Source organism: Durotheca rogersii (genome assembly GCF_024521655.1).
Source record: "Durotheca rogersii strain YMJ 92031201 chromosome Unknown GGS23scaffold_2, whole genome shotgun sequence".
NCBI classification, from domain to species: Eukaryota; Fungi; Ascomycota; class Sordariomycetes; order Xylariales; family Xylariaceae; genus Durotheca; species Durotheca rogersii.
Window position 1 is genome coordinate 2977327 of NW_026251233.1, and position 24215 is coordinate 3001541.

General features: G+C 54.8%; 7 protein-coding genes across 7 annotated transcripts; 3 read left to right on the forward strand and 4 right to left on the reverse strand.

The window, feature by feature from the left end:
• Positions 1-405: 405 nt before the first annotated feature.
• On the reverse strand, positions 406-8427 carry GGS23DRAFT_201723 (uncharacterized protein). Its single transcript, XM_051511786.1, has 7 exons — positions 7811-8427; positions 7607-7751; positions 7351-7542; positions 6852-7291; positions 1502-6790; positions 738-1446; positions 406-659 (listed from the first exon to the last, which is right to left on the reverse strand). Exons 1-7 carry the CDS (start codon positions 7997-7999, stop codon positions 496-498), a joined length of 7128 nt encoding a protein of 2375 aa, XP_051376582.1. The 5' UTR covers positions 8000-8427; the 3' UTR covers positions 406-495.
• Positions 8428-8596: 169 nt separating this feature from the next.
• GGS23DRAFT_593140 (DUF341 domain protein) lies at positions 8597-10343 on the forward strand (the record flags this gene model as incomplete). The annotated part of the gene is made up of 3 exons (XM_051517999.1): positions 8597-8735; positions 8854-9529; positions 10217-10343. 3 exons carry the CDS (start codon positions 8597-8599, stop codon positions 10341-10343), a joined length of 942 nt encoding a protein of 313 aa, XP_051376583.1.
• Positions 10344-10714: 371 nt separating this feature from the next.
• Positions 10715-11738, reverse strand: GGS23DRAFT_550465 (YjgF-like protein). The gene is made up of 2 exons (XM_051515286.1): positions 11258-11738; positions 10715-11192 (listed from the first exon to the last, which is right to left on the reverse strand). The coding sequence occupies exons 1-2, from the start codon at positions 11367-11369 to the stop codon at positions 10876-10878; spliced, it is 429 nt and encodes a 142-aa protein (XP_051376584.1). The 5' UTR covers positions 11370-11738; the 3' UTR covers positions 10715-10875.
• A 2149-nt stretch (positions 11739-13887) lies between these two features.
• Positions 13888-15911, forward strand: GGS23DRAFT_201855 (uncharacterized protein). The gene is made up of 3 exons (XM_051511788.1): positions 13888-14204; positions 14286-14784; positions 14862-15911. Exons 1-3 carry the CDS (start codon positions 14073-14075, stop codon positions 15596-15598), a joined length of 1368 nt encoding a protein of 455 aa, XP_051376585.1. The 5' UTR covers positions 13888-14072; the 3' UTR covers positions 15599-15911.
• A 298-nt stretch (positions 15912-16209) lies between these two features.
• On the reverse strand, positions 16210-17992 carry GGS23DRAFT_613041 (uncharacterized protein). Its single transcript, XM_051520533.1, has 2 exons — positions 17425-17992; positions 16210-17356 (listed from the first exon to the last, which is right to left on the reverse strand). The coding sequence occupies exons 1-2, from the start codon at positions 17763-17765 to the stop codon at positions 16597-16599; spliced, it is 1101 nt and encodes a 366-aa protein (XP_051376586.1). The 5' UTR covers positions 17766-17992; the 3' UTR covers positions 16210-16596.
• Positions 17993-18362: 370 nt separating this feature from the next.
• Positions 18363-21018, forward strand: GGS23DRAFT_550472 (MFS general substrate transporter). The gene is made up of 7 exons (XM_051515287.1): positions 18363-18749; positions 18849-18942; positions 18997-19061; positions 19140-19284; positions 19364-19757; positions 19817-19943; positions 20007-21018. The coding sequence occupies exons 1-7, from the start codon at positions 18403-18405 to the stop codon at positions 20545-20547; spliced, it is 1713 nt and encodes a 570-aa protein (XP_051376587.1). The 5' UTR covers positions 18363-18402; the 3' UTR covers positions 20548-21018.
• A 460-nt stretch (positions 21019-21478) lies between these two features.
• On the reverse strand, positions 21479-22314 carry GGS23DRAFT_613047 (uncharacterized protein; the record flags this gene model as incomplete). The annotated part of the gene is made up of 3 exons (XM_051520534.1): positions 21479-21803; positions 21886-22242; positions 22298-22314. The coding sequence occupies 3 exons, from the start codon at positions 22312-22314 to the stop codon at positions 21479-21481; spliced, it is 699 nt and encodes a 232-aa protein (XP_051376588.1).
• Between the last annotated feature and the right edge of the window lie 1901 nt (positions 22315-24215).

A 24215-nucleotide genomic window follows, 5' to 3' on the forward strand; every position in this document is an offset into this window, starting at 1 on the left:
TTAATCCAACATCCACCGATAGTTTCCCCCGTCGCGACTGTATTCGTGGCTTTCCTTTTTCATCCCCTCTTCCCACCTTCCTACCGGCGCAGGAGGCGTGTATCGCACATACTTCGGACCGGTTACACTCAATAATATTCCATCAAAACAAAGCTTTTTTACTGCACAGGCAATGATCGCTCCAAAATGGCCCGTAGAAGTACAAGGCGTGATCGTCTCGCCTCCCTCCCACCGACGGCACCGACGCGACACCTGAGTCGGGACAATCGGCACCGAAGGAAGGGGGGATAGCCGTCGGGCGTGATCTCGGAACATTCGACTCGCGAGCGGGCGAAACACGGAATAGCGCCCGAGGGCAGGATGTGAAAAAAACCGGTTCGCCCGCTGGAAAAGCCGAAGAGAGACCGATGGCCCTCACCTGCCGGCTGAGAATCTAGCCGATCTCAACCGGGCATGCTGAATTAGGACTCGCTGTCCGCACTCGCGCCGGCGTAACTACTCAGCCTTCCCAGCCTCGGCCTTGACCAGGCTGCTCCTCGATGCGATCTTGACCGCCAGCTCAGCGAGGGGGCTTGCGCTCAGGAGCTCGAACACCGAGATGTCGCTCTTCATCTCCTTGAGCACGCGGTTGCGCATCTCGACAGCCTTCAACGAATCCACTAGAGACATGAGTGTTAGCTCAACGTGCACATAGAGCATCGCAGTGAAAGGAACATAGTCGGGCATGTTATTCTTACCTCCGAATTCCGGCAGCGGCTTCTGCACATCGACCTCGGAGGCCTCGATGCCGATGGCGGCACCGATCTGGGCCTTGAGGCTATCCTCGACGGCCGCCGCAGCCTCGGCCTGGCTTGTCGCCTTCGACAGCCGTTCGACGACACTAGGGCCCCGATTGGCGCCCTCGGCGTCGTTGGCACCCCCGCTGTTGCTGGCCAATCGGAGCTCGAACTTGAGGTCCCTCACGAAGCCCGTCGTGCCAGGCTCGCGGACGAGTTGATCGCCGAGGCCGAGGACGAACTGAGCAGGGACGTCGTCGGCGGTCGGGGTGTTGCCGCGCATAACCGCCGCGATAGCAACCTTGAGTTCCTCAACAGTGCACCGTAGACCGACCCAGCCGTGGGAGTAACGGCCCAAATAGCCGTCGAGGTCTCCGAACTCGCCTGCGGACGTAAAATGCGACGAGTCAGTCACGAGGCCGACGTCAATGCTCGTCGCCCGGATGCCGAGATAACGGCGCGCGTGATGGGCGAGGGCATCCTCGAACGTGTTGCCCGAGGCGTAGTTGGCTTGGGCCGTGTTACCAATGACACCAGTGATGGACGATAGCAATACGAAGAAAGGAGACACATCGGACGAGAGCTGCGACAGCAGATTGCGAGAGCCTCTGGTCTTGGGTTGGAAGGCGCCGAACCACTTATCGAACGTCATGTTATCGAAGATTGAATCCTAATAGTCTAGTTAGTCTTTTGCACTCTTACGTAAGGTCATCGTGTTGGCTTACCTCGAGAACCATGGCGCACTGAATCAGACCCTTCACCACTTTCTGTTGCTTCCTCAATCCGTCAAAAACGGTCTGGACACTCACTGCGTCGTTGACATCGCACTTGAAGGCCTCGGCGAGTACTCCTTGGTTCTTGAACTCCTCAAGATCCTTCTGGTTTTTGCTCCCGCCAGATCGGGACAGGAATACGAGGTGCTTCGCCCCGAAACCGACCATCATCTTCGCGATGTTCAAACCGAGAGCACCGAGACCTCCAGCGAGGACATAAGTGGCGTTGGCGTCAAGCGTCAGTGGGGCCACCGGAGGCGACGGCGTCAGAACCCGATCGTTGCTGCCAAATGAAACGACGATCTTATCATGTTTGGCGTCCAGAGCAGCAGACAGCTGGCTCACTGGGAAAACGTTGATGACAGGAGCAACAGGAGTAAGGCTGCCGTTGAATGTGGCCTGGAAGAGATTGACGACTGTCTGTGGCCTGGCAGCCTGGATATGGCTCATGTCGATGCGCAGTAATGAAGCGTTTTTCTTAGATGCTGGTAGGTTAATCTGGGGTGTATTAGTGTTGGTGGCAGCACTCAGATCCAGTACTGTTCCAAAGTCAGAGAGAGCAGCCAAAGATGGCTGAACAGCAGGGCCAGGTGTGCCAACCAGGACGGCATCAACGCCGTGACCATTGGTGGCCTGTCTTATAGCAGTAATGAAATTAATCAGGTTGGAGTCAAAAATTCGCTCCGCTGAGAGGCCATATCGTCGTACCAGAGCCTCCTTCGCGTCCTTGGATGCAACTAGCGCGAAGACTTCGGCACCGACGGACTTGGAAACCTGCACAGCAGCAACACCCAAGGGGCTGCCAGCGTCGTGAATAAGGACTCTGCTTCCGGAAGTGACACCGCCAACCACTGTAAGAGCGTATTGCGCGGCGATGAAGACATTTGGAAGAGCGGCGACCTCCGCGGGGTTGAGGCCAGAAGGCGCCGCGGCGACGTGTGTTAACTTCTGTCGGAGCCTTGTCTTCAAGGCGTCAGTGCCGAACGTCACAACCCTCTGGCCAACACTGAAGGTCTTAGCATCGCGACCACGCTTAGCAATCACGCCCGTGGCCTCGCGCGCTACACCGTCAGAGATACCGATAAAATCGACGTCAATCTCGACTTCATCATTCGCAAGGGGCAGCGAAGCCTCGTTGTCCTCTACCCAGACATTTGCAGCTGACCCGAGCCTCAAGTGCTTGTTTCCACGGATGGGAGTAAGAACGGGCTTAGCCTGGCCACTGTAGCGCTGTAATTCGGTGTCAAACCCGGCCTCGTCAACCGCGCGAGGGATGTGGATCGCTCCGTTTAGCTCTGCATATTCCATCTCGGCATCCTCGGACAGGGACGACGCCCAGACCTGGGCGATCAGCTCCGCGTTAGAGGGCTTAGTGAGGTCAAACGCTGCAGACAGGTCAAAATGAGGCAGCGTAGCCAGCGTGTACTCGTTACGCATCACACGCAGCAGACCCTGAGCTGGTGCAAACTCGACGCCAGCCGACCATGACTCAAGCAAGCTTCCCTTGGTGACCCAGAGAAGATGCTTAGCTTGCATAAGAGCCTTGAAGGCCGCGAACTCATCTGCGTTCCACGAGTAGATAAGAGGGGAATCGATTTCGAGGAGGGAGATGATGTGCTTGGAGGCTAGATCTTGCGCATCTTTGGGCACAAGCGTGGTCGTGTGAGTGGTAACACCGAGAGAAGCAAGACGCTCGATGAAGGTCAGGGAAAGCTGTGCGAGTTCGGCGGAAGGGTGGGTGGGGAGGAGGAGATAGACCTCAGAGGGACGATCCTCGGCAGCCTTGCTTGCCGGCTTGCTGGCAACTAGGACACCTGATTCACTGGCCAGAACCTTCTCGAATCCGAGGCCACCCAGAGAATTCTTGATAGCATCAACTTGAGCTGTCGATACAACAAGAAGTTGGCCATCGGTAGACAGCGCAGTGTGGATCTTATTCACAACGGCTGGCTGCTCTCCCGCGCCAACTGCTAGAACGACATCATAACCGCCATTCGCACCAGGGAACTCGTCTTCGCTGCTGGGGTTCCAGGCCTGGATATCGACCTCAAGACCCGCAAATGCCTCAACCAGAGCGTCCTGAGCGGAGGGCTCCGTGATAACGGCTGTGATCTTCTCAAATCCTGGGCGGCGCCCAACACGTTCCTTCAGGGCCTTAATCACCTCAGACGCGCGCTCAGACTGCTCGCTAAGAACCAACAAAAGTTTGCCGACAACCTTCTTGTGGGAAATACGGTCCAGCCAGGAAATCACGCCGCCGGTAACATCCGCAGCTGCGAGGCGGCTGAGCTCCTCGTCGGTCTTGACGAAGTCGACGTCTTCCAGCCACTCAACACGAGCGCACTTCTTCTCGCCCTCATCATTACCGGCGACGCCGGCGCCCTCCTCGCCCGTAGCGACACGGCGTAGAGCGAAGTTGGTGACAATGAGCTTGGGAGCGGACCAGTTCTCGTCCGAGACAACTAGGTCACCCACTGTTTCGTGACCGCCCATGGAGCTTGAGACCAGACGGCCATAGCCCTTGAATCGGCTGTTGGCTCCGTGCGGCTGGTCGGCAGCCACATACATCTCTTCTATGTGGTAGGGGACGGATGCCTCCGTAATAGGCTTGCCGCCGTTGAAAGCTGCCAGCACGAGATGGAAGATGGAGTCCATAGTGGCGGGGTGCATCACGTGCGGGTACTCAAAGTTGGCCGGCATGGATGACAGGGTGTCAGGAAGAATCACGGTACCGTGAGACGCATTCTCCGAAGGAACGGCAGTGAGAGAGATGACATTGCGGAACAAGGGTCCGTACTGCATGCCGATGGTCTCAAGGTGGTCGTAAAAACCGCCAACCTCCACATCCTCAGTCGCTTCTGCAGCGGTGATCTTCTTGAGGAACTGCGTCTGCTCAGACCAGGCAGCGTCCGTGCCGGACTCTACCTCACTCTGGCCGTTGTCATACTCGAGCTGAAGTTGCCCGCTACAGTGCTTCGTCCAGGAGGTCCCAGTGCTGGTGGAGTACACGGTAAACTTGAACTGTCCTGGCACGGATTCGTCAGGAAGGAGGCTCAGACGAGTTTCAACCGCCGACTCATCTCCCGTAGTAACAACCAAGCCACGCTCAAAGTTGACATTGCGGTATCGGAAGCCTTGGATTGTCTTGGAAGCGTCGGCCATTTGCTTGGCGCCTTCGAGAGCCATGACAAGCATACCCGCAGCGGGAAACAGTACCGTTCCGGTAATCTTGTGGTCTTCGATCCATGGGTTCTCCGAGATCCGCAGGTGGTTTCGCCATCTGGGCTCCATGGGGTTCTGGAGATCTTCGGGGACGCCGAGAAGATCAGTCCGGGGTGCCTTGGGGAAGCGATTGGACCTAGAGATATAAGCTTCGTGCCAGAACTTCCGGCTGTGGTTCCACGGGTAAGGCGGCAGGTCCGTGAGCACCTTAGGAACCACCAACGTCGAGTGTCTATCAATCCCGTTCACACGTAAAAGATCAACATCAACACCAAGGGACCAAATGTTGGCGGCTGCGGTGAGTGCCGTCGTGTTCGCGTCCCTGCCCCGTAGAATCAAAGAGTAGTAGGGAGCTTCTTTAGCCGTGTTACTCTTGCTAGCAGCAATGCTCTGCTGCACCGGGCCCTGTAGGGCAGAATGGGGGCCGACTTCTACGAAACCGCTCCACTTGATGGGAGTCTTCCTCTTTCCGCCCGGGGCTTGGGTGGTGGCCGACAGAAGGCCCGCAACGGCCGTGGAGAACTCAACGGGGGCGCACATGTTGGATACCCAGTACTTGGCGTCAAGCTCTGTCGGCGAGGCCAACTTTCCAGTAAGAGAAGAATACATGATGGTCACGCCGTTACCAGACAGGGGTTGAATGTGGCCCATCTTCTCCAAGTAGCCTTGGGCAACATCACGCATGTGTGGGGAGTGGTAAGCCGTAGACACCTTCAGCTTGCGCGCGAACTTCCCATCCTCAGAGATCCTCTTCTCGAGAGCGTCAATAGCATCGACATCACCGGAGAGGGTCACGCTAGACGGGCTGTTATGGCAAGCAACCACAGCAGCCTCGTGCGGCAACTCGCTGAGGTACTGCTGAGCCTCCTCCCGGGAAACACCAGCAGCCATCATGGCACCCTTACGAGGGACATTTTCGGAGCTGATACCACGCACATACGCGATCTTAATGGCGTCGGCATGCGAGATGTACGATGCTGCGTAAGCTGCGCCGATCTCACCGCTAGAGTGTCCGACTGTCGCCTTAGGAATAACGTTCCAGTGGCGTAGGAGATCGACCAACGCGACTTGGAGGACCGTGCAGAGCGTTTGACTGAATTCGGGACGGGATATCCTCGAGTCCTGCACCTTCTGCAGTTCCTCGATGGCATTCCATTTGCATCCCAGGGCCTCTAAATAAGACTGAGAAGCCCGCACGCTGGATTCGAACACGCGGTTGCTCAGCAACTCCCTACCCATCGCGGGCCACTGGGCACCCTGGCCGGTGAAGACGAACGTTAGGTTGTTGCCTTGCCGTTGCGACCTCTTGAGCTTAGGGAGCCTCTTGCTGATCAGGGCCTGGGCGAGCTCTGGGAATGACGAGGCTACGACGAAACTTCGGAAGTCTTGATGCGTCCGTCGCGACGCAAGCGTGTAGGCAAGGTTGGTGAAATAGGTAGGCTCCACCTTGGACAAGCTCAATCCTCCAAGCTTGTCGCCGTACACGGATTCGATCCTCTCGATACCAGCCTTGTCCGCTGAGCTAAATACGAATAGTCGCTTAGTGGTATCATCCAAATCATCGGGACCCAAAGGAGTCGAGCTGCCCGAGCTGAGACCAGAGTCGGAGTTTGAGTAGTCGTCATCTACTATCGCAGTAGCGTGGTTCCCCGGAAGGCTCCGGGCCTTCAGGTAGTGGTAAGCGTCGTCGAGGATCACATGGGCGTTGGCGCCGCCGAAGCCGAATGAGTTGACGCTAACCCGGCGCTGCCCTCTGCTGGGCCAGTTGATTGTCGTCTCGGGCAGGGCGAGGTTCCATTCCTTGAAGGTAAGCTTGGGATTCACTTGCTCGACACCATACGTTGGCACCAATTTTCCCTTCTCGAGGCAAACCAGGGCCTTGAAAACACCCGCAAGACCGGAGCAGCCCTCGGTATGGCCGACATTAGGCTTGATACTGCCAATATAGAGGGGTCCGAGACCCTCCTTCGTGCGAGCAGCTCCCAGAGTCGATGCGATCGCCCTAAGCTCGATAGGATCCTATGCGATTATTTAGTCCAGAGCTTTGACAAAGGCAAATGTGGAGAAAGGCACGACTTACACCAACAGGAGTGCCAGTGCCGTGGCATTCGAAGTATTGTGTAGACGAGAGTGGCAACCCGGCCATCTCGTAGGTTCTCTTGATCAGCTCAGCCTGCGCCTCGGAGCTGGGCTGCGTGATGCTTGGTGTCTTGCCATCGGCGTTGGCGCCGGTGTGACGAATGACGGCGCGGATAGTATCGCCATCCCGGATGGCGTCTGACAACCGCTTCACAGCCAGGCAGCCAATTCCTTCGCCTCGCCCGTAACCGTTCGCCCGATCGTCGAAAGTGTGAGAAATTCCCTCTGGACTCAACATGTGCATGGCTGACAGTTGGTGCATGGTGTTGGGGTTGATGAGTAAGTTGACACCAGCCACCAGGCTCATGTCAGTCTCCTTTAGCTTGAGCGACTGGCACGCCAAGTGCAGCGCGTATAAGCTGGAGGAACAGGCGGTATCGACTAGAGCGCTTGGTCAGATCATTCCCGCCTTATAGAATAAAAAGCGTGCCAATGCTTACGGGTCAAACTAGGGCCCTTCAGGCCATAGAACCACGAGACACGATTGGCCGTCATGGCCTCGCTGGTGGCCGAGGCAGCAGTGTGGCCGATATCATAAATATCATGTAGAGATAGCATCTCGTAGTCGTTGTTCATGCATCCGACATAACATCCTGTTTGAGAGTTGTACAGCTTCTCGACGGGGATACCGGCTATGGTGGGGATCATCCCGGTCAGCTATGCCTTATGAATATTCAATCACACACAAGTGCTCACCGTTCTCGATACACTCGTAGCTGACCTCCAGGAGAAGTCGCTTCATCGGATCCATGGCAGCGGCCTCCTTGGCTGTCGTGGAGAAGAAAGGGGCGTCAAAGTGGCTGATATCCTGCTGGAGGAAGTAGCCGTGCTTCACAGCTAACTGCAAACTTGGTCAATACCAACACGAGCAGCCATCTCTCGGAGGCTAGGATAACTTACACCACCCTTCCTGTCGGGGTCGGGGTGGAACATGACATCGCCATCCCACCGGTCGGCTGGGACCTTGCAGTGACCAGTCTTGACTTTGCTGATCATGTCCCACAGGTCGCCTAAGGCAGACACATCGCCAGAGAGACGGCACGCCGCCCCAATGATGGCAATGGGCTCTTCCTTGTCGCCGAAACTCATTTTGATTATGTTTAAAAGAGTCTGATGTTGAATAGTGGGTATGGGAGAGTTCGCACGCGCCCCGACTTGACGGCTTTTGGATGTGAAGAAGGTTTGTTGAAGGAATGAGAAGTCTAGGAATGCACACAGCTTCTGCCGACAGTATTCATATGTCTGCAGCGCCGGTAAATGTGTGTTGACCTCACTCCACCTCGCGTTGTCGTCATCATCTCGTCGGCGCACCGGCGCGGCCACAAGCTAATCGAGATGTCCGGCTGCCATCAGCCTCGCTGACCCGCCCGAATAGGGCTGAGCTGAGCCTCGAGCTGAAACGCGGCGATGACGGAATCTTCCCAAAGGGGCCAGACCCGTTGGATCAAAATGGACAAATCCAGGGTCTCGGACAAAACAGGGAAGGGCTCGCACCGGGAGAATTTTCCGCTCTAATTTCTGCCTACAGTGCTACTCGAAAACGTGTTGGTAAATATTGGATCCTGAAATAAGCCGGGCGGCCCACGGGCGAAGGATGCGAAATATGAGCCCAGCGCCTCTTGCAACACGAGAGAAAATAGCGATCGTCTTTTTCTCTCCTCGATTCACACGTCCCACGCTGCCAAAATGAGACTCCTCTGCCTGCACGGCGTCGGGAGCTCTGGCAGCATCTGCGAGAAACAGTTCGCCGCCTTCGTCAAAGCCGCAGATCCGAGCTACGAGTTCGTCTTCGTCGACGGACCGGTAGAATCCGCAAGGGGGCCAGGTACGCTGGGAAAAGAAATCCCGGTTCCGTGGACTCTTGGCCTACTGCCCAAGACGGGGCCGACAGTCCCACCCTGGCAACTAGACCGCGATTAGCTGACTATGGCATGTTGCGGTAGGAATGGAAGCTTTCGACCAGGGAACTTTCTACTCCCATACAGAAAGCTACACGCCAAGTCACATGGCCGAGGCCATAGAGAACCTGGAAGGTGTCATCGAAGAGCTAGGTCCGTTCGACGGCGTCGTCGGCTTCAGCCAAGGCGCGGCCCTCGCTGTGTCTTACCTCTACGAACTACAACGGCGTGGCGAGCCGTCGCCTTTCGGCTTCGCCATGTGCTTTTCCTCCGTCTTAGCCGTCTCCCCGCACGAGGGCTGTTGTGAGGAGGCCATCCAACGGCTGCGCACGCGCGGGCTCGACCTGACGCCGGGAGCGGCGGCGGACACGTCGGCGCTTACGCCGGAAGAGCGCGCGCTCGCGGACGTGATTACGAAAGTGCTAGTGCCGGCCAGGGCACACAACGCGATGCTACCGGACTTCGACGTAAGCGTCTACACCAGGGCCGGGCCCGACCTCTCCGAGGCGCCAAGAGTCATGGTTCCGGCGGTGCTAGATCAGAGAGTCCATATCCCCACCGTACACGTGCTAGGGAAGCGCGATGCAGATTTCATGCAGGGGATGGCAACGATAACTCGTGGTATATGCGATGAGAAACTGATGAAGCGGCTGGAACACGACGGGGGTCACTCACCACCACAGGGTGCCACCGCAGCCCGTGCAGCCGTCGCAGCCATGGAGTGGGCGATTGCCCAGGCGAGGATCAGGGGACTAATGACGTGACGGACGGCTGGCGTGGCAGGACGCGGGCGGGTATCACGAATGTATTACTAGCATGCAAATACGAACCAGGTTGGAAATGGGTTGACGTGGTCGAAATCGGGATGGTCTGTTGTGTGTGTGTGTAAATGTGTGAATGTGTTTTTTTTTGTGTGTGTAGAGAATCCCAGCCGAGGTTCTGAAATAGCCGGTACCCCCTGCCGCCATGCAGCAGCCTTCCTTCGCATCTTGGCAATCTGACCCTGCCAGCTGTGTGCACTTACGTAATCAATCGGCGAAGCTCAGGCCAAGCAAAGCTAAGTGTCAGACGGAATTTTTTGACTCGCAGTAGCATCCTCTCGCCAAGTCCCTCTAAGACAGGATCGATCATGATGCTGCTGCTGTCATGATACTTCTGCCGGCATCTCATACCTTTAGTCGTGACGTTCCCAGGTAGCCGTCAGCCCATACTGTGTAGGTACGTCTTCCTGCGGCTAGCGACCGACATGGTTGGATCCTCGAGGGTGAACCGGGAGCTCCCAACGCCCTCGTATGGTATACCCTGGTATATGCATCCCCCCTCGCCACGTGTGCGCAACGAATCTCCACGAAACGGACTTCGCTCCTGAACCGCGTCCGGGCAGCAACCCGTCGAACTCTGTCTGTAGGTTACCAGTGGCGATCACAGCGGGCGGGACGGAGACATCGGCGCAGCGGGCGGCGCGTTCCTTCGGAAAATGGCTCAGCTTCACCCCGCTTATCAGATGGCACGAAACGCCGGGCTTTCCGCCTTAGGGAAGTGCATATGCCTATATCCCTGGTAGGGTCCGATACCCCCAGTCCTCGACTTCTCACCTTACGACCCTGCCCACACGCCCTAAATCCCTCCGGCTGCAGTCTTCCTACCGTGGCTATTGTATGCGCCGGTCGAGGTTCCAGCAAGGTCATGGTCACACAAGAGATGCAGCACCAAGCCATCGCTCCGTGCCGGATCGTATCTACCCGCTCTAGTTTTTCGTGTCCATTTGCTTGATACGCGTCGGTACAACGCAACTACTTCGCGCTGATGGCAATGCATCTGCGTCTCATCCCTTACCCGCCAGCATTATGACGACATCTGTCACGTAAGCGATAAGCAGTAACTGCGTACTCGAAGACCAAGAAGACGGGATCAACACGCTATATTCTAAAGCTACCTCGATAGAGTATGGCCGGCGGTCTATGAATACGAGCGGGGTGGGAGTGGGGGTGAGAGGGGGGTGAAGCTATGTGTTTTTGGGGGGTTTTTTTTCTCCTTTCTAGTTCCCTCTCCAAACGCCCAGTCCGCCTAGTTCTTGGTCGCCTCGGCCGCGCCCTGGGGGTCGAAGGCCTCAACCTCGATCTCGATGTGCATGGTGGGCATGCCGAGCTCCTTGACGCCGATCTCAGTCCAGACGGGCTGGTGGTCCGGCATCCACTTGCGGAAGTTGTCAACGATGCGCTGGTGCGTAGCTTTGATGTTGGTGCTGTAGGTTACCACGCGGTAGACCTGGGGCCAACCCTTGCCTCCGGCGTGCTTCAGGTTCTCATCCACGTTCTCGAACGCCTGGTCCACCTCCTCGTCTAGCGTCTGTCGGAATTCGAGTGTCTGACGGTCCCAGCCACCTGCGGACGTCTTTGTTAGTCTTGAGTACGCGAGAACGGGGGGGGGGCTCGCGGGGAATACATACCCTGGCCAGAACAGACGATGCGGTTTTCCACGCGGATGGCCTGGGAATAGGACATCTCCTTCCGCGCCCACTCGCCCGCGCCGGGGTAGCAGTAGGTCTTGCAGTCCGACATGGCGAAGGAATGGTCGAGTTGTGTGCGTTTCCGGGGGGTGCTTGTGCTGGTTGACAGAGGTCGGATGGATTGTGGTGAGGGGTGGAAGAGACAGGAGGGATAGAGGGCAGCAGAGCTAATCCCGAAGCTTTGGGGGCTTAGGATTTATATTCTCAGTCCCTTTGACAGGTCGACCGCGTCGAGCCGGGCCGAAGCCACCATTATTAAGCTTACAACCCACGATTGGCGAGTTGCGCCTCCGGCTCCCGTCCAGGACCCAGGGCGGAGCTCAGGCCCTCACGCAGTTAGGGCTGTTTAGGTGCCGTCCTTGTTGAGGTGCCGCTTGTTTAGGTACCGCTCTATAGGCACCGTACCCTTCGCAGGCCCACGTTTTTTTTTTTTTTAGCGATTCCCCACTGATGTGGTAGTGCCGGATTACTAACCACTGCGACCCCCAGGGATCTTTTTGGGGCGTCGGGGACCTATTGGGCACCCCGCCGGCGGATGTCTGGCACAAGTCTCTCCGCCGTCGACGTTCTGTCCCTCAGCTGAGAGCGCCAAGCGGCACACCGCATCGTCGTGCCGGACCAAGGCGTCGTGCAATTACGCCGTCGGGCGCTGATCGACCCCTTCACTAAGTTCCCCGTCCTTTAGCTAATTATATCCATCTTCAGGATTGGTTTGCCTCTCCTGGCCCCGTCTTCTCCCTGGCGCAGGCTAAATCGCCAGGAGGGGCAGGAATCTACGGGCGCACACACTGGGTCATCCGGCCTCGTCGTCGTCGTCGTCGTCGCCCACTCGCACGTCCATGGGCAACCCATCTAAGATAAGGCTGAGCTAACCGCTCGGACGCGCTACCGGATGCTGGTGGCCAGCCTGTACGTACATACGTACAGCAGCGGACAATAAACACTACGAACTATCCGAGCATCCCTGCCTACCTCCTACAGGCCTATTCCTTTCCTTTCCCCCGGCAAGTTATAAGCCACGGTCTAAGTCTCTTCCCCCACCTTCCCACGTCACCATATTGAGGATTCGAAACAACAGAACGTATAACGAATTGGTACCTTTGTCGTTGCTCAATCCTTAACTGCGGAGTCGGCAGGCACCGGGGTTGTTGATTTGCGTGTTGGCATATCGTGTGGGCATGCTGTATCCTCCTCCTCCTCCTCCTTCCTGGCGGTTGCATCGGGGAGAACTGGGAACAGCAAATACGCAGACACGAATACGACTAGGGCACGGATGTGCACTGTGCTGGTTGCTGTCTGTCATTGCGCTATGAAGCCCGTTGCACAAAGAGACGGCAACTCGCTATTGGCGCGGCGGCTATTATAGCCTCCCCTGGTAATAATATAGTAGATGGCGAGAAAAGAGTAGAGACTTGAAAACATCTTCAGCTAGCTGTACGCAAAAGCCGCTTCCTGGTTTATCTACTCGATTCTTTCTAGCCTCTCTACCTCTCTACCTCTCTCTGCTGCTTGCACAATCTTACTCCCAAGCCTGCAGCTTACTCTGTCGCCCCTCTTTTGCCATCACGGCCGCATAAGCCAGTCGTGCGCAACCCGTCTTCCTTCCCCTACATCGCCCGCCATTGGTACTGATCGTGCATTGTTCCGCACCAGGCTCTACCGTCAGGCCACCCGGTTTATTTGCTCGTGGCGGGACGCGAGAAACACACACTTGACCGAACACGGCTCGGGCCCGAATCTGGGGCCTCTCTGCAGTGTCTAGATTGCTTCACCTGCCTGTGACTAATCCTCGCCATAGCCAAGGGGGCTCACATAATATGGCTCGGCATTCGATCCGTACGAGGAGGAAACCAGAGGCCCTGTCCGCCAAGACCTGTCTAGCCACCCATCGTTTAGGAAGGTAATCTACATACACACGCACCTCAGACTGGATTCGTCGTGGAGAGGCTAAGAGAAAGCCTTCCAGAGGTTCCCTAGGCCCTAAATCCCGGGCGCTGAATGTTTCGCCTAAGCTGAATTGAAATTGCAGTGCGCATGTACCGCTGCGGCACTATCATCGTACGGTGTCTTGCAGGCTCACCCACAACAAGTCTTCCCAATTTTATTAGGCCACCGTTCTAGGACCACGGCCGTGGCGTCTGTCTAGCCCAGACCAAGCTCCCTTGTCAGCCCCACACTCTATGGAGTATCGTGGTTCTGTGCCCGTTTAATTACATACATGTCAGCCCAGGTTACGATCTCCCCACAGAGCGCGCGAGAGATAGAGAGCGAGAGAGAAAGCCTACTCTAAGACTTAGTCTTTTTTTTTTTCGTACCGTTGCTATTATTATTACCAGGATGATATGACGGCAGTCATATCATCACACATAATCGTGAGGAGCACCAGGTGGGCAGTAACAGTCGGGATGACCCATGCCGGTGTTCGCTCCTGTCCGCCAGGCCTATAGGTATCCACGCTTTGATGCATACGGGAGAGGCGTGCCCAGTAAAAATAGGCCGTAGGGTATTTATAATGACGCTATAGAAAGAAAAGATATTCGGGAGACTCAGTTCTGACTGGCCACACTAGCGCGGCGTAGGACCTAGTATTTAACTAATGACGAGCTGTGTATTGCTGGCCTCAGAAGCTTACTGTTTGAGTTGAAATAGCTCTCGAGCCCTAGGTTTAATAGTCGCCGCGCCTGATTACCCAGCTCCTCGCAAATTGATCACAAGACCCGGAGCGTACTTTGCATGCACCGCGTCTACCAGCAGGATGTTCGGCTCGCTGATCACCGACCAACAGAACGAGTTGTTAACCTTCGTGGATACCGACCCTGCAGCGGCCCTGAGTCGTAGCCGCAGAAGCAAACCGCATGTGTCGTGTGGCTTTTGCCGGGCTCGGAAGGTGAGTTCCCAAGTCTATCCCGCACCCGGCCCGAACCCGTCATGTTGGCGGCCTGACTGACGCTTCGCCTCACCACCACAGATCAAGTGCAGCGGCGAGGCGACAGGTTGCGAGCGTTGCATCGCGGCCGGCATCGAGTGTCAGTACCCGGCTCGCGAGAGCCGCCGGAAAAAGTGTACGCAGAGTAACTACACGAGGGATTCCACAACCAATAGCAATGCGGGCAGCGAGACGGCGGCAGCGAAGGAAGGGGACCGCAGACGGCCGCCGCCTGCGGAGGATGAGTTCCGGCAACCTTCGCCATTCCCACTAGGCAACCACGAACGGCCCCCCCTCGGCGGCGACAGAGACCTGGATATGCTTGACCTCATTACCGATCTCAACTCCGAGCAGTTCAACATCGACCGAGGAATTCCTCCGCCAAGCGCTGACAGCATCAGTGGCCTCGACGTCTGGGAATATAACGACGCGTTTAGCGGCTCGGCGTCGCCGATGGCTCTATTAGGATATAATAATAATAGCGAGGTGATGTTTGGGAATGCTGATAAGGCGCTGGAGGCGATGATTACAAAAGCGAACGGTACGTGCTGCGTTCTGTCTCTTTATCCTCTCTCACTTCTACATCTTCGACAATGGCGGCTGACGAGAGCGATACAGCATCGATGCGGGGGCATTCGTCATCTTCGGCAAGCCCCTATACGAGCTCGCCGTCTGCCGTGCCTTCAGACGATCTCATGCGTCGATCCAGGGCTGGGACGGTATCGACGCAGGCTGGATCGCAGCTGAGCGCGGCACTCGACGACCATGGCTTCCCCCGATTAACGCCTCCGCAGACAGTCGATCACCTGGAGCAGCATTCCCCCGACGGCTGTAATTGCTTACAGCTCACGGCCCGCTTTCTGGAAAGTCTCGGCGCCAAAAGTGGCAGCACCGATGCCGAATCGCTGGATGCGCTCTTATGCTATCTTAGGGGGGCGCTAAACAGATTTTCTTCCTTTCTAGAGTGCAAACAGTGTTCGTCGACGAGTTCGAACAGCATGCTCGTGGCCATGGCAGGACGGTACATCAGCACACTCTACGAACACCTTATCAAGTCTTACGTTAGGATGTTGGGGGATTACGCGCCTCTCCCCTTTCCCGATAGCAGTGGCGAGGGAGTGCACTTCTTGTCCTACCGCATAGAGGACGCCTACGAGCAGATGCAGGTGCTTCGCTGCCTCGTATCCATACAACTAGACCAATTTTGGCGGCTTCTGGAAAAGCTCAAGGCTCGACCGGGGACTTTCAACGGCCATCTAGACCTGCTAGCCGAGGCGGAGAAGAGGGTTCAGGAGGCGGGGAGCATACTGAGGGCAGCCCTGGACAAGTGCCCGTACATCACCAACGGTGCCTAGCAAGGAGTTTCAGTGCCGGACAAGGATCACCCCATCACAGTACCGGATACAACGGCTTGCCGTTTACGGCTTTGAATCAGGGAGGCATGAATACACGGCGCGGGAGAGGAACCACTTTAATAGGACTGGATACCCAATAGATAGGTGGCGGTTAACCAATTTTGGCAGGGCCGCAAGACCCCCTTTACGCCAACCCCATCACAAGTCTCGTAGGACTCGGCGGGCAAAGCCAAATAAAACAGTTTACGGAGACCATATTAGACTTCCGCGCGGAGAACCATGCCAGGTAGAGAGAAAACAAGATGCTAGAATAATACATGGCTGGGGCAAACTTATAACAGACTTGATTCAGCAGTCTAGATTTTACATACCTATCACATGAAGGTCTCCCCAACTTGATTCAAGGTTCAATGTGTATGGGATGAAAGTGCTAGTCTTGTGATTACAAGCATTATTTCTTACTCGGTTCTAGTACAATGTAGATATTCTACACTTCCGAGTTAGGCAACGAGGGCTTCGATACCATTCTACGTGATATACCTACATTAGCCAAGAACGCCTCGTCACCCACGTCCAGCTTATTAAATCTATCGTAATTAGGTAAGAATGCGCTCTATTAAAAGAAGTCCTCCAGTTACCGAGCCTCTGGAAAATTCGGTTGTCTTCTGTCCCCTCCTCTCCCACAACTCGGCCCCAACTAGTCTACGATCTTCGTATACATCCCGTCTCTAGGGTGCGGTGTACCCATCCATCTTCCTGCTCCTCCATCCTACATCAGCTAGGCCAGCATCTCCGATCCTTCGCACCCAACGCAGACGCAATTCCAGCGCAAAATTCGCACACGTTCCACAAATGTGTCCTGATGATCAGCTGCTCCCGGTGGGTACGGCGACGACTTGTTGTTTCCGCCCCCAACTACCTACGTCTCGCTATTCTTCTATGTCCACGTCCCTCTGCCTCCATTTACAATGCATTCACTCATGTTCATCTTCCCGTCGTCATCGGGCTTTCTCCTGCTTCTTCGCGAACTGCCCCCGTAGATGGTCTTCCCTCACGGACAGCACGGCAGCGTACACCAGCCCCGCGCTCCCTACGTGGCAGGTGGCGCACGTCGCGAGGAACAGCGCGGCCCGAGCGCCGACCGCAAACCTTCCGTACACACCTTCCAGGATCGCGACCGCGTACACGGCGCTGGCCGCGACGATGATCACGTAGTCCCACTGCAGGAAAAAGGTGGTCTCCTCGATGTACACTCTGGCCGCCGCATCCGCCTGCCACAGCTTGTCGAGGCGTGGGACGTAGGCGGCTGAGTGGGACACGCCGGGATCGGCGGAGGTGGCCAGGGTCCACTGCACCCCTAGGTGCACTAGGGCTGAAAACAAGCCGAAGACTGCGTAGGTGGCTTTGACCCAGGGTACGTCGGCATTTCGCGCTCTCGTCACCGTGTCCCCTTTCCCCGAGGAGAGGTAGTTCGCGATGGCTGAGAGGGCGCAGTAGCAGAAAAGGGGCGCGAGCTGCCAGACTGCCAGGAAGGCCTGGTGCTGCGACGAGGTGATGTTGCCGGGTGGGAAATACACCATCCGGAACAGGTGCATCACGGTCAGGATCGAGGCTGGGAGCAGCGATTTAGCCTGCAGGTATGGGACTGCCGGGTCGGTCGCCTTGTCGGTGAAATGGCTCTCCAATTCGACGACGAAGTAGATCGGCACGAAAATGGCGGCGCCGATGTACTGCCAGGCGAACACTTGCACGGGGGCCCTATTGAGATGCTTACTTAGCCCTTCGCCTCTCGGGTCGGCGATCAGATCTGTCTGGTGGCGACTTACCAGCGCAACATGATACTTCGGTTGCCGTTCCGCAGGCTCTCGACCATGGCGAACACGCCGAGCGACTGCAGCGTCGCGCTTAGCGTCGTCGAGAGCAGCTTCGCAACGCGCGATTCGTGACACACCGGGTCCCAGAAGCTGACCGACATGGCGAGAAGTTTGTCCACGACGTGGTATCCCGAGTAGACGTGGTGGAGCGTCTTTCCGTTGCTGAACACGCCTTCGTGCGCGTGCTTCTGCATCGCCTGGAGATTGCCGTCGGCGTAGAAGTAGCCATGGAGAGTAAGCACGGCTAGGGCCGAGAGCCCGAACAGCGCGATTCGTGCCCCCAAGAGAGCCATTACTAGAGCTGAGAGGGCCTGCGCTCAGGCGCCTTGCTGGAAGGATTCGAAGAAAAAAAAATTTTGGTTAGACAGACAGTGTAGTTGGCTCAGATTGAAACGTGACGTGCTCATTGCCAAGCGGGTCTTCTAGGATGATATAAGGCGATGCCTCGTACCAAACCGCTAGCAAGAAAGGGGACCAGACCGTTCCGGCCCCGTTCTAACACGGCCAAGCCATGATGAGGTCAGCCAGTTCAGTCATCATCGTGAACGTGCTTGTTCGAAGGAACCGGAGGATCTTCGCGGCAAGATGTATTCCACGGCCGGTCGGTCTGCCAACCCAAGCGCGTGTTATGTGATTGGCCGAAACTGCCCAAGATTTCCGTATTGGGAACGGGCCGCAATCCCTGTATCGTCTCGCACCGCTTAGCCACGGTCCGATTACTAGCTAGGCCCACCCGGTTTCTACGTCCAAGATTCCAGTAGAGAGGCTGTGTTCTCGTTCTGCTTTCTTATTGTCGCAGCCAGAGACGTCTACATGAAGTTCGCGTTTGTGCAATCGCGCCTTGTCAATCCTCCAGAGAACCCCCTTTCCTCCCTCCCCCCTCCCCCTCCTGCCACAGGAGACTACGTGCGATAAAGACAGTTCCTCGCAATGGCCGGGGGTGTAGTGTCGGGTTCGAGCCTTACTGAGGCTGGCCAGTCCTCCGGGGAGAAGCCCCACAGCACTAGCTTCTCGGACTCGGCGCCAGTAGTGAACGACCTCTCCGAGAATGAGAAAGCTAGCGAGACCGAGGGGGAGCCGCCGGCGCGTAGCTACACGCGGCTGCAGTGGCTCCTAGTGCTGGCGGCCATCTACAGCAGCGAGTTCCTATACGGCCTGGACACGACCATCGTGGCCGACATCCAGGGCGCCATTGTCTACGACCTCTCAGAGGTCGGCAAGCTGGGGTGGCTGGCCATCGGGTTCCCTCTAGGGAGCGTCGCGACTATGTTGGTATTGTGAGTTTCCACGACGGGTCGCAGACGACCGCGGAAAAAAAGTTTTTCCCGAAGAAAAAGTGAAAATAGAATTGAGGCTGACTCTGACACTCGCTAAAGCGGAAAGGCATACGGCCAGTTCGACAATAAGTGGCTTTACGTCAGCAGCATGGTCATGTTCACCGCTGCCAGCGCTCTGTGCGGCGCCACGCCGGTAAGCATGCCTCACAGCCAGCCATTGTAGAGCCGGAACTGATATAGCGTCAAGACCATGGATGGATTGATTATCGGGCGAGTCTGGGCGGGAGCTGGAGGTGCAGGGATGTATCTCGGGTAAGCATCGCGGATGTCCCCCCCTCTCCTCTCCCCTTTCTCTCGCCTTGGCGCTGTCATTCTAATTCGCGTTCCCAGCGTCCTAAACTTAATCTCAGCCAACACGAATATTCGCGAGCGATCTTTCTATATCGCCATCAGCGGACTTGTATGGGGTGCAGGTTGCGTCCTTGGCCCCATCATCGGCGGTGCCTTTGCTGATAGTAACGCCACGTGGCGATGGGTAAGCAACTCGGCCTAATGCTGTCCCGTCACAGTCAACCAAGCATTTATACGAACGCGTTGTTGATTCGATGACACAGGCTTTCTACCTCAACGTCGTACTCTTCGGCTTGTGTGCCCCCGTATTACTCTTCATGATCAAACCATACAGCTTCCAACCCAACGTGTCATTCCTGTACAAGATCAGGCACCTTGACTGGGTCGGTGTGGTATTGTATGCGGCTGTGTATACCCTCTTCGTCGTGGTCGTGACGTTTGGCGGTGTCCAATGGGCGTGGAACGAGGGCCCCATCATTGCGCTATGGGTTGTCTTTGGCGTCGTCTTGATCGCCTTTGTCCTCAGCCAATACTTCACTGTGTTGACCACTAAGGAGAACCGTCTATTCCCCGGGGACTTCCTCCTGAACAAGGACCTGATCCTCCTTTACATCTGCCAAGCTTCGGCGTCCGCTGCGCTATTCATCCCTGTATACTGTGGGTTCCTAGCCAAGATCAATCCCGGTTGAGAAGGCACAGTGTTAACGGCTACCTAGATATTCCACTCTACTCGCAATTCGTCTACGGGGATAACAGCATGGCCGCCGCGGTGCGCCTCCTCCCACTCATCATCATCGGTGTGGCCGCGAACATGTTTCAGGGGGCGATGATGCCCCGCTTTGGGTAAGTGAGAGATGCATAGCCCCTATTCCCTCTGACAAGCCATTGCTCAACATGGATCCGCAGGTACTACATGCCCTGGTTCTTCGTGGCCGGAATTCTAACGACGATCGCGGGAGCGCTCTTCTACGCGGCTGTCGACGCCACGACCCCACCGTCCTACCTTTACGGGTTCTCGGTGATCCTGGCCATCGGGGCGGGGCTCACACAGCAGACCGCATACTCCGTGGCGTCAACCAAGGTGGAGCAGAACCGGGTGCCCGAGGCCCTTGGCTTCATCAACATGGCGCAGATTGGCGGTATGGTGCTCGGTCTGACCCTCAGCTCGGCGGTCTTCCAGAACATGGGCTTCCGTAACGTCGCCAACGCGCTCGACGGTCTCGGCTTCTCGGACGCCCAGGTCATGAATGCCCTCGCCGGCCACGGCTCCACAGTCTTCTCCAACGCGTCGCCGGAGGTCCGCCAGCGTATCGTTAACGCTGTCTCGGACACCATCAACCTCGAGTACATCTTCATCATCACGGCCGGTGCCCTGCAAACCATCACATCCGTTTTCTTGAAGCGAGAGAAGTTGAGCTTGGGGGCCGCTGTGGTTGCCGGCGCCTGAGCGTCAAGTATCTACCATAGTGCCAGGTGCAGTTGGCCACGAACGCAGCGACGAGATGATCGACTTCGTTGAGGCCATACTCAAACGCTATTAGCTGAAAAGTTCGCTGAAGCTGTACCCAAGTTATGCTGCAATGCTGCAACAGGAATGCGAACATGTGATGATGGCACAGATTGTTGACGTTTCGAGTTTAATGTCCCCCAAATTTTAGTATAACGTGGCACGCCCCTAATCAGCCAGCCTTCAGGCATGAATACCTTGTAATATCCTATTAAAACATCAGCCTGATGATCCCCTTTACGTTATCTTAGAAAATCACCATTACTTGATGTTAGGTAGAAATAGATTCCCCTGTCACTCTTGGTTATGTTTACTTCTATACTTGGCTAAACTTCGTACTACTGCCATTGGCAAAATCCCACTCTTTTGTACTTCACCTTTTACTTAAGTATGCTTGACATTATTCTCACACCTTCCTTGCCGCGTAACGCCTAGAACCGTCACAAACTTGTGAAGACAAAAGTTGACTACACTTTCTATTACATCTTTTCATACATGTATTACGCGCACGGTTCTGTGTTAACACATGGGCAACATAATATCTATCATCTTTCAGTTGACCTCTTTGATTTAAAACTGTAGCTTAGGGTTTATTTACCGTGGCTGTGTTAGGTATTTACTGGTGTTGTCTACGGACCGCTACAATGAAAGGCTTTGCGTATAAGAACAAGTACTCCCTATATTTATGTGATAACTAAGACACCTATGGGTTCCCTTGTGGATTTCTATCAGCTGTCAATGTCCTCTTGATCTGATACACCTTCCAGACAACCTCACTACTTGCCAGACAGTAAAGCCATTCTCGACATACTACGCCATATCCGAGCTACCACTACCTCCGTAGACCCCGGCATAATGTTGTCTGTCCCCATCAAACATCCTTGCTAAAGTCAAAGCCACCAGAAACCCCACTGCCAGCCCATTCACCCGTCATGCGAGTATTGTCCTCCGTCAGTACCCCTCGATATAGGTATATATTGTGGCTAAAGATTTTAGCGAAAGCCACCTGACCGGACGGTGATACAACACCTTCAATCTCGAATTTGTTGGGTGAGTTTCCAGTGCCTTGGATTGTCAGCTGGTCGTCCATCTGGGACTTTGCACCTCTCAATTTCAAATCGCACGAATGGGGGGTGTCTGAACCCTTCCTCGTGTAGGCTCCTGACCAGCTGCCCGTAATGCTCTGAAGTCGTTCTCTATTTGTCTCCTCATTAGCATTGATACAAAGCATCTTCTCGGGGTTCAGAATGGGTTGTAAAGAAAGAAGCAAACACATACTCAGCGGATACATTGGTGTTGTGTCTATTCACGAGGTGGAAGGCAAAGTATCCAGTCCCCCCTTCTTGCTTTGCTCCCCATCTTCCGTACATCATATTCGTTTCCAGGTCAATGGCTCCAGAATAGTGCCACGAATGAGTCTTGTAGTCCTTAATAAAGGTCACGGTTGTACCGTGGGAGACATGTCCTTTGAAGCTGAACGGGCCACTCTTGTCCTGTCCTTCGCCATGTATTTTGGTTTGGCCTTCTTCCTTGTCGGCATACACAGTGAAAACTGATTCTCCATCCGTTTTGAATCTCTTTGCATCGTCGTCGGGATACGTGTAAAGGCCGGCCCATCGACCTTCAAGGCGGAGACTGCTAGTGTCAACTATTTGAATGGAGCTGACCTTAAAAAGTAATCAGGACCTACTTGATACCGGATACCATTGCTGTGGGTACTATCTTACAAATCGATGTGCGAGCAAGATTGACTTTTTAATCGATAGTTCATGAAGACCATAGGTGTGTATGGAAATAAACCAGGTTCTAGGAAAGAAAAAAGGATTTGCCCGTTCTTTATAGTTTGGTCTGGTTGTAGTTCAGCATAAGGAGGGCGGGGTACTGGAGACTGCGGCATAGAGTAAACACGACTCCCCCTTTGTAGACGCAACTAGGTTGGCCCTTATTATCTTTTGACGCCAGGTCTGGATGAGCCAATGCCTTAAGCATTACCTTTGGTGCATCCGCGCCCAATCCATCATGCTGTGTGAGTTTGACCGGCCGAAATACGGAAATGAGGAATACGAGATGATGCTACTGACCAACTGAATGTCGGCTACATTATAACAGTAATGTTAAAACTACTCAAAGCTTGTCAAGAAAGGAAATGTACTCCGCCTCTAGGCCCAGAACCCTCTCCAACTCTTTGAAGTGGCATCCTATCATCTTCCTTATATGAACTCCCTTGACTTACTTGAGAAGTGCCACAGCCCCAATGAGACGTTGCACGACCCTCTTGCATTTTCCTTGTTTCTTCTGTGCTTCACTTCGTGCCAATTGTGCCCCTGGTTCTAACCGCTGCGGAAAAGGATCAGGCTGTTATGATCTTCGAGATATTAGACATTTGAGACAATGACGGCACAACCATTCCGCAAATAAGTCAACCTTACCACGTAGACGAGCATGAGTTGTTTCACACTGTCCCCCCCCTCTAATACAACCTTGATTTTACAGTAAGCCTGGCGTCCTGGCTTTTCTGTCTCCCTTGCTTCCTTTCCTGACGGGGAGAAAATCAGGTATGGATCAGGCAGGTTGACTCTATCCGATGGGGTGATAAATATCATTTCTTCATTCTTACCCGAAGGACGCCTAGATACGAGGCATTTTAATTAGCTCCCCAGGCTTACCTCAAGTCGTGCGTATCAGCCTAAGTGTTACAGCTCATGAAAAACAGTACAGTTGTCAGATGTGTTTAACGTAAAGTACCCGCCAAGCCATGAAGCCTAAGCAGACAATATCGATTGATGCTTTCGCAATATCTGTTGCATAGCCGCCGGCCTGCGGAGGCCTGAAAAAGGTCGCCACAGGCCGTTATGCGTTTCCCTCGTGCGCAACTCTGCTTGGTCTCAACCGCGAGGTTTGCTTGGCAACGAAATTGTATCCCAAAGCGCCACTTGTATGATCATGTCTCCAGCCCTCAACGTTGACATGTAGCCCCTTTTCTTATTTTGAAACAAGCGCATAAAAACTACCAGTCATAACTAAATGTAGAATATCGTTAGTTGCAATGTGGGAGATAAGAGTCGTGGCATATGAGCCATGACTTGTAAGCCAATAATTGATGTGATGTACCAATTCTCCCAAAATATGAACGTATGAATAGCAGATGGGCTTATACAGTAACACAGTCTAATATGGGCGAGAACTGTCATTTTGAATTCCATCTCTGCCATATTGATCGTATCTTCACCATCCTATTATAATCGCCTCAACAATAATGCTATTTGAAATTCTAGCAGGTGCCGTTGAAGATAACGATAAATTAGGCGCTCGGGCAATCGATGTTGCTTATCGTACCCAAAATGGGACCCTTGATGCTACTGGCATCAACAGTACTCTTCCTACTGCTATTAAGAACCTTAACGAGGAGGTCTACAACGCCAAGCACAACCTCGTTCTTAAAGCTGGCCACAAGAGTGCTACACCTCTGCGGATGATTGAGTAAGTCACCAGAAGTTGATAAGTCACGAATAGATATCTCATAACATGATATTTAATATAGCCACCATTTAGACAGTGGACCAACTGAGCCCCGTCTCGGGGAATCAAAACAGAGCACTCACGAGGAT